Raw genomic sequence first — 9,677 nt, forward strand, 5'->3', positions numbered from 1 at the left:
GCACCATTCTTGGTGAGAAACCCTGCCTTCCAGCCAGAGACTTAGAGTCCTGCTGGGCAGACTAAGCCCACGCCCCCCACTGTTAGAGGAGGTGGCTTCCTACCCATTTGACCACCTTCACCATGTTCCACAGAAGGCAGGTCTGTCCCTGAGTCACCTGAGACCTCCCTGGGGAGCCAAGATGTTTCTTAGGCCCCTTTCAAGTCTCTGCAGAGAGAAGTACTCCTTGATGGGTTCCCAGAGGGGCACAGGGCACAGGCAAACCAGCCAGCAGGAACAATAAGACGTCACGCAGAATGGTCCATGGTGGCATTAAAAGTGATTACTCGTTCCTTTGGGGAGGTAGATGCCACTTCAGAGAACTGGAGTTGAAACCTCTGCCCCAAGACTGTGAAGCCAAAATCTTTCTTCCTGAGGTGAGTTTAAAGTCAAACATGGACAACATCCTGAAGTGGATGGGAGGATGTATAAAACAAAACAATGCAAAAACAAAACCCATTTTCCTGAGAGATTTAACAGAAATTGTTTAAATCATCGTTAAAAAAAAGGAGGCGGGGGGAAATACTGTGATCCCAGAGCATTAAAAAGAGAGAGTCATTCATATCCAAGCATCTATAAGAGCTAGAGACCACGAAATACACTGGGCAAAAGGGCTTGATAAACCAGGGCTAGGTGGTCTTGGGCTATGCCCTTGGGACAATGCTGGTGCCCCTATGAAGGGTGGGTGGATTAAGCCAAACCTCTCGTTCTAGGGAGCTTTGTTATCTCTCCCTTTCCATCTTATCACCTGCTGCTTCCAGGTCATTCTGAGAGAGAAAGGATCTGAGAAAGGAAAACAGGTGGAAATATCAGCAACTGTATTCATTTCCTAGGGCTTGTAACAAATTACCACAAACTATGTGGCTTAAAACAACAGACATTTATTTTCTTATAGTTTTGAGTGCTAGAAGTTCAAATCAAGGTACGGGCAGGCTCACGCTCCTTCTGAAGGCTCTACAGGAGAATTCATGCTTTTCTCTTCCAGCTGCTGGTGACTCCAGGCCCTCCTTGGCTTGTAGCTGCCTGACTCTGACATTTGCTTCCATCATCACATGGCCTTCTCCGTGTTGTCTCCCCTTCTCTTCTGAGGACACTTGTCATTGAATTTAGGGCCCACCCTAATTCAGGATGATCTTATCCTGAGATTCTCAACTTGATTACATCTGTAAAGACCCTTTTTCCCAAACAAGGTGATGTTCACAGGCTCTGGAGGACATTCAACACACTATGGCAAACTTAGAGGAAATATCCTCTAAAATAGCCCTGAAAATAGAAACTGAGACCAGCCTCTTAAGACGGCTCAGGTCACAAGCTGACTCTGAGTTATACTGCTCATCTCCGTTGTCTTCAGCCATTCATCTGGGGGTCACTGGTCCCCTTCTTCACAGCCATCCAGGCACACTGGCTCTGCATCATGTCCTTGAATTCACCAAACCCCTTCCCATCTTGGAATCCTCATACTTTCTGCAAGGAAAGCCCTCTACTGCACCTTTTTTGCATGTCTCAGTCCTTCTCAGTCTATAATTCTCATCTCTAATGATTACCTCTTCCCAGACAGACCTTCTCTGACCACCCTGTTATTATTATTATTTTTTAATCACAACTGCTGTTTGTTTCTTTTAAAGCACTGACCGCAATTTTCAATTACTCACTTGATTATTTTCTCTTTTCCCCACTAAACTGAAGTGGCAAGTAGGCAAGAGGCAGGTCTACCCTGTTTACCCTGTTTACCCTACATACCCAGCACCAGGTACAGTGTCAGAAAAGCTAATAGTTGATAATTAAGGATGGAACACATTGAACGAATAGGCATATGTTTGTGACATATGCATTTCTTTTCCTATTTTTTGGACTTTCTTACGTGATTATCTCAAATTTATTCTTGTTGTTATCTAAACCCTGTTGGGATAATAACTGATGGACGGACTTTTGCTTCTGCTCCTCTAAATAGTTTATTGTATCTCTCTGAATTCTATGGGAATTGAGAGCAAAACAACTAAGCAGTTGTTTCTGTTGCACCAAGCACATTGGGTGCAGTGTTTTGTGGTCATGACAATTTCCTCCAAGGAAAGGCATTCAGGTCAAGGGGGAGAGGAGGCCATAGCTACAAGGGCAATTGTCAAGCTGGAGGGAGTATAGTAGTAAAGATGGATGAGCAGCCTGTCAGCTCCCATGCTTGTGGAGACTGGCTTTTGAATTTTCCCTGCTAAAATGACAGCACCCTATGTAGCCTTAAACTATAATACATTTCTAACACTTTGGTGAAGATTCCTTTATTAAAGCTTTCTTCTTCCTTGTCTTTATGGAAATGATACATTCTTATTGTAAAAATTCAATCATTATAAAAATGTGTAAGACTGAGAGTTAAAAAAAAGTTACCCAAACTCCACCACTGAGAAATATAATGAGCATCAGATGGGCATGATTCCAGTCAGCTCTTTGTGCATATATACATATGGAAGGATGTATGGTTAGATAAATAGTCTGAGAAGTAATTTTCATAACAATGGGATGATACTTTACATTATATAATATTTTTGGTAAGAAGGTATGAAATTTATTTTTATATGAATTAAACAGAAGGAAAAGAATTTGATTTGAAACTGAAGTACTTGCTGAATTTGTTATTTTTTTAAACAGAAGAACTATTAGATTCTAGAGGATCCTTCTAAAATTAAGGGAAAAATTACTTTAAATACTTCAAGAATTGCCACAGTTATTTACTGTTCAATCTACATTTAAAGGAATCCATGCTTCTTACCAGACTGTCTTCATTCTGAGTTTCTTTATTTGGGCATATAGGGGCTACATTCCTTAAAGTTTAAGATTGATTACCTTCTTTTTTTCATACACAATTAACATTTATCACCTCCTTAAGTTGTTCTAAATCGTATGTCTCAAGAATTTACCTCTTTTCTTGGAATTCTCTCCTCATCCTCCAATCTGTACAAGTCAGTCTACATATCCATAAAACTGTTAATTTGGGAGCTTTCTTCTACTATGCTCCTACTTTGGATTCACTGTTTTTAAAGATATCATGTCTTTCTCTATCTTAATTACGTTCTTATTTTGCTAGAGAATATTTTAATCAACTCCCCAATAATGTATGTTGAGAAGAAAAACACTTCTGAGTCACTTCGTATCTCAAAGAGCCTTTATTTGTTTGAATGATAGTTTGGCTGGGTTTAGAATCGATTGTTATGGGTTCTCAGGGGTCAGTTCATCTAAAACACAATTTGAAGACTCACTTCCACTGGGAATATTCCTTTGTTTTATTGTTATCTGGAGATTAACTCACTGGTTTTTCTTCTTTATTTCAACTGAGGTCTAATTTACATACAGTTTGGTGAGTTTTAACAATTGTGTACATTCGTGCAACACTACCTCAAACAAGATATAGAATATGTATGTCCATCACCCTCCAAATGTCTGGGGTCAACTCCTGCCCACACTCAATAGAAGTAGCCACTTTTTAATTTCTAATACCATAAATGAGTTTTGCCTTTTCTAGCACCTCATCTATATGAAACCTAACAGTATATCCTTTTATGTATAGCTTCTTTTGCTCAGCGTGTTTTTGAGGTTCATTCATGTTATTGCATATTTCAGTAGTATATTCCTGTTTATTGTTGAGTAATATTTCATTGTATGACTATATCACAATTTGTTTATTCGATGTCCTGAAGATAGACATTTGGGCTGTTTCTAGTTCTAGAGTATGGTGAATAAAACTGCTATGAGTGGAATATTATTCAGCCATAAAGAAGAAAATCTAGCCATTTGCAGCAACATGGATGGACTCTGAAGGCATTATGCTTAGTGAAATAAGTCAGACAGAGAAAGACAAATACTGTATCATCTCACATATATGTGGAATCTAAAAAACAAAACAAAACAAATTCATACATATGAAGAACAGATTTGTGGTTGCCAGAATTAGGGGTGAGGTGGTTGGGGAGTGGGAGTGCGTGAAATAGGTGAAGGTGGTCAAAAGGTACAAACTTCCAGTTATGAAATAAATGTCATGGGGATATAATGTATAGCGTTGTAACCATAGCTAATAATATTGTATAGTATATTTGAAAGTTGCTAAGAGAATAAGTCTTTAAAGTTCTCATCACAAGAAAAAAAATTATAACTATGTGTGGTGATGGATACTAACTAGACTTACTGTGGTGATTGTTTTGCTCTATATACAAATATCAAATCATTATATTGTACACCTGAAACTAATAATGTTAAACGTCAGTTCTATTTCAATTACAAAAAAGAAAAAATGAAGAAGAACATTTCAGAATTTTCTTAAATATATCAGCCATGCATATGTTCATATTAAGATCAGTTAATTTTTAATGTAAAACAGCAAAAAAATCCCTGCTATGAACATTCTTGTAAAAAAAGACTTTCTGTGCACAAATGTTTTTATCTCTTTTAAGCAAATTCCTATGGGTGAATACCCCAGTCATAAAGATGACATGGCAAAAGGAGCCGGTGTGTGTGCATGCGCGTGCCCACATGCAGGCGTTATGGAGGGAGGTTAGAGGGAGGCTTCTCCCCCACCCATATACAGGGAAGAGGTCTTCTCAACCCACGTGCTTGTTACAGATTCCCATCCTAGAGTCTAGATTCACATATGAAGGTTATCAGAACACTGCAAAGTGGCTTTCGTCTTACACCAAACACGGACCTCAAGTGACAGTGATCTGTGGTTCTGGGTTAGGAGGTCTGACTGACAGATTAACTCAGGCCCAGATCTTTGACTACAACCAAATACCAAACTTTCTCAAAAGTACAGTGCCAGGTCATGCTGGTCGATTGGTGTTTGGGATTTTGAGTGGCAGAGCCTGTGTGATGATGCAGGGCAGGTTCCACATGTCTGAAGTCTACCTGCTCTGGAAGGTGACATTCCCAGTGAGGGTTTTCCGGCTTCTGGGTGTGGACACCCTAGTGGTCATCAATGCAGCTGGAGGGCTCAACTCCAAGTCTGAGGTTGCAGATATCAGGCTGATCCTTGACCACATCAATCTATCTTGTTTCCGCAGTGAGAACCCTCTCAGAGGGCCCAGTGGTGATAGGTTTGGAGTTAGTTTCCCTGCCATGTCTGACTCTTATGACCAGGATATGAAGCAGAAGGCTCATAGTACCTGGAAACAAATGGGGGAACAGAGAGTTACAGGAAGGCACCTACGTGATGGTAGCGGGCCCCAGTTTTGAGACTGTGGCAGAGTGTCATCTGTCGCAGAAGCTGGGAGTGGATGCTGTTGGCATGAGCACAGTACCAGTTGTTATAGTTGCAAGGCACTGTGGACTTCGAGTCTTTGGCCTCTCCCTCATCAATTACAAGGTCATCTCGGATTATGAAAGCCAGGAGAAGGCCAATCATGAGAAAGTACTAGAGGCTGGGAAGCAAGCTGCTCAGAAATTGGAACAGTTTGTCTTCATTCTTCTGGCTAGCATTCCACTGCCTTATGATGCCAGTTAACCAGCCCTGGAGTGGTCTGGCCTCTCCTGTATGGGATTCAAGGAGCTGCCACCTACTTTGGCCTCTTGCTGGAATCACATGCCTCTGCCCTTAGGTAGTGGCAGAAAGGAGTGTTGCCTTCCCTACTTGTCCCACCAGACCCTTCTGGTGCTGAGTCCTCTTCTGCTCAGTTGTCATCTCAAAATGATTTCCACCCCTATTCCTCTTCAAGAACCAGAGCCCAAGCCCTACCATACATCCGAGGATATGCCCAGGATTTGACTTGCGGCCGTCGAACTCAGCACAGTAGCTACTGCTAGCTTCCTGAGATGATCCTCTCACATTCCTGGGGGCTCAGTTCTGCCTCCTCAAAGCACTGGAGACCACACAAGGAACAGCCTATTCCTTTTGGACTTTTATAATATCATATTTTGAGAATAAAGAGAAAGATGTAAAAAAAAAAAGACATAAAGTTAACTTTATTAGAAATTTCCAAACACTTCTGAAAAATTATTTCCATTTTACACTTCCACCAGCAATGTGTGAGATTTCTAGTACCTCCATATTATTGCTAACATTGGACTGTCAGTGTTTTTACTGTAGTCATTGTACTGGGTATGTAGTCATATGTACTGTGGTTTTAATTGGCATTTCCAAGATGATGGAAAATTTCAGCATCTTTTCATACACTTAGCATTGGCCATTTATATATCTTCTTTTGTGAAATATCTGTTTAAAATTTTGCCCATTTAAAGGATGTTTTTAATTTTTTTTTTTTAGATATAGAAGATTTTTAAACTAAGTATATTCTGGTTACAATTCCTTTGTCAGATATACACATTTGAAATATTTTCTACCTGTGTTTCATTGCCTATTCAGTTCTTAATAGTGTTTTTAGCAAATTGATTGCAGTATAATTGTGACACAATAAACTACACATGTTTAAAGTGTACACTTTGATAAGTTTTGACATATATATTCACCCATAAAGCCATCACTACAGTACAGATAATATACTTATTACTCCAAAAGTTTCTTTGTCTTCCCTTGGAATCCATCCATCCTGGCCATACTGAGGGAACCCCATTCTTCAGGAAAACAATGACCTAGTTTCTGTCATTGTAGATTAGTTTGATTTTCCTAGAATATTATATAAGTAGAATCATAAAGTCTGAAAATTTTTTGTCTGTTTTATTTCACTCAGGCTAATTATTTTAGGATTCATCTACATTGTTGTATGTATCAGTAGTTCATTCTATTTTATTTCTAAGTAGTATTCCATTATATGGATATACCACATTTTGTGTACTGTTCACTTGTAATGAACACTTGGGTTGTTTTCAGTTTGAGCTATTACAAATGAAACTGTTGTGTACATTCAGAAGAGTCTTTGTATGGATATATACTTTCATTTCTCTTACTAAAGCACCTAGGAGTGGAATATGAGTTCCAGTTCCTTCAAGTTCTTACCAATGCTTGATAAAGTCAGTTTTTTAAATTTTAAGCATTGTAGTAAATATGTAGTGGTACATCATTATGATTTCAATTTACATTTCCCTAATTAACAATGAATGTTAAGCATCTTTTCTTTGCTTTTTGCTTGCTTCCCTGCCTCCCTCTTTCTCTTTTTCTCTCCATTTTTCTTTCTTACTCCCTTCCTTCCTTCTTTCCTTTCTTTCTCCCTCTTTCCTTCTTTCTTTCCTTCCTTCTTTCTTTCTTTCTTTCTTTTTCTTTCTTTCTTTCTTTCTCTCTCTCTCTCTTTCCTTCCTTCCTTCCTTCCTTCCTTCCTTCCTTCCTTCGTTCTCCCTCTCCTGAATTCTCTTTCTCTCTCTTTTTCTATATGGTTCTTCAAGTGTTCCAGTTCTATTTGTTGAAGAAGCAAATTATTTTTTCAATTTTGTCAAAATTTTCTGAAACTCTTCTCCTCCCTTGATTGATTTATCTATCATGACTCTATACCAGACTGTATTCATTGCTCTAGCATAATAAAGTCTTAACATCAGATAATGTGTGTTCTCCAGTTCTTTTAAAAAATGAACTATGTGATTTGTATTTCCAAATGAATTATATATTCAGTTTTGTAAGTTTCTACAAAATTCCTATTGGAATTTTGAGTGGGATTGCAGTAAATATATAGATCAACTTGAAGAGATGACATCTTAAAAATATTGGGTGTTCTGATCCATGAACATGGTATATGTCTCCATGTGTTTAGATCTTTAATTTCTCAGCAGTATTTTGTAGTTTGTTTGTAAGCATATCTTTCACAATTTTTGTCATGTATATCCATAAGAATTTCATGTGTTGATGTTATTGTTAAATGACATTACTTTAATTCAACTTTCTGATGGTTCATTGCCAGTATATAAAAATACAACTGGTTTTTGATATGGATCTTATACTCTGCAACCTTGCTAAAATTGTTTATTAATTCTAGTGGTTTTTATTGTAGATTCCATAGGATTTTCTTTGTAGATCATCATGTCTTTTACAAATAGAGCAGTTTTATTTCTTCCTTTTCAGTCTGGATACCTTTTACTTCATTTTCTTGCCGTTTTGAATGGCTAGAAACTCCAGTGCAATGTTAAACAGAAGTACTGACTGTTGAATCCTTTCTCTGCTCATAATCTCCAGAGGAAAATATTTAGTTTTTCACCATTAAGTGTGGTATTTGTTAAGGTTTTCATAGATGCTCTTAATGAGGTTGAAGAAATTCTCTTCTACTTCTACTTTACTAGGAGTTTTAATCAGGAATGAATGTTGAATTTGTCTAATGTGTTTTCTGTATCTATCAAGATGATCATATGTTTTCCCCCTTTTTATTCTTTCAGCATAGTGCATTACACTAATAAATTTTCAAATGTTAAACCAATCTTGGATTCCTCAGACAAACTGACTAGGTTATGGTGTGTTAGCATATTCATGTATTCTTGGATTCAATTTCCTAACTTTTAAATGACATTTTTTCATGATAGATGTTGGCCTGTAATTATTTTTATGTATTTCATTTTAGTATTAAAGTAAAGCTGTCTTACAGAATGAGATGTCTTTTTCAATTTTTTGGAAGAGTTTGTATAGAGTTGTTACTTTTTATTAAATGTTTGTAGGAGTTTGTCAGTAAAGACTTTGGTGCCTAGAGATTTTATTGTGGAAAATTTTACTGTAATTGAGAAAGTTTTATTCTATTATTAGTTTGTTGAAGTCTATCACGAAGGATGTTAAATTTTGAAAAAAGGGAGCAGAGTAAAGTTAGATATTTATTGTCTCAGCTCCCTCAACGTACTACTGTTAAGCTGGCCATGTCCTTCAACTGAGTTCACAACTCAAGTTGGTACTCTCTGTACAAGTATCCCTTTCCATGCAAGTAACTACTTCCTCCCCTTATTTCTTCAGGCTTAGAAGTAGTAAGAACATCTCACTATTACTAACCCCAGGGCACTACATCATCCTTCATCATTTCTCTACATATTTCCAATGCTTTTGTAATTTGTGTCTTTTAAAAACTCTGCTGGAATTATCCTATTTTAGACATGCCATCTGTTTTTTGCAGTGAACTTAACTGATACATGTCAGATGGTCCCTAGTATTCCTACTATTATCTAATGTTTTATAATTTTATGAACGGGTCTTTTACCAGGCTTGGCTCTTTATCATTGCAGAAACCATTTCAACAAGAGTTGAAATACTCCTGACAAGATATATAGAATACCTTTTCTGCAAGCCAAAGCCTACACAACCTGCAAATACATCAGTAGCCATACATTTTCTCCATTCGCTTGACTTTTTAAAAGAACCTAGAATTGGCTTTTTCTGTGTTGCTCCAACTGAAGTTTATTTTCCGACAAAGAGAACATTCACATAATAGGCAAAGGTAAAATTGATTGTCTTTGTGCCCATAATTGTCAAAGATAATGCCCTCTAAGTAGTAGTGTGATTGAAAAAAGTGGTGTGAACCATCTGTTCTTTCTTTGATATCTGTATACAAAAGGAAGCTTTGGTTGCTTTGACATTGCAAGTGCTATTCGCAGTGTATTTCAGTTCATGATTCTGCCTTCGGAACATGCATTCTTCTCAAAATCTTTGCTAAGAAAGATTGGTCATTTACACAAATACGCTAAAATCAAGTGGAAATTCTTGGAACCTTTCATTTTAGGGTTCTCATTGTGTTGGAATTATA

The 9,677-nt window shown here is 37.6% G+C and overlaps 1 protein-coding gene across 1 annotated transcript; it reads left to right on the top strand.

Annotated features, from left to right (window-relative positions):
* The first annotated feature begins 296 nt into the window (after positions 1-296).
* On the top strand, positions 297-5,521 carry LOC103015492 (purine nucleoside phosphorylase-like). The gene is given in 3 exon segments (XM_057549647.1): positions 297-416; positions 4,645-5,201; positions 5,203-5,521. Coding segments are annotated over 3 exon segments (996 nt in total).
* Positions 5,522-9,677: the final 4,156 nt, after the last annotated feature.

Source organism: Balaenoptera acutorostrata, chromosome 7 (assembly GCF_949987535.1).
Source record: "Balaenoptera acutorostrata chromosome 7, mBalAcu1.1, whole genome shotgun sequence".
In the NCBI taxonomy this organism is placed as follows: Eukaryota; Metazoa; Chordata; class Mammalia; order Artiodactyla; family Balaenopteridae; genus Balaenoptera; species Balaenoptera acutorostrata.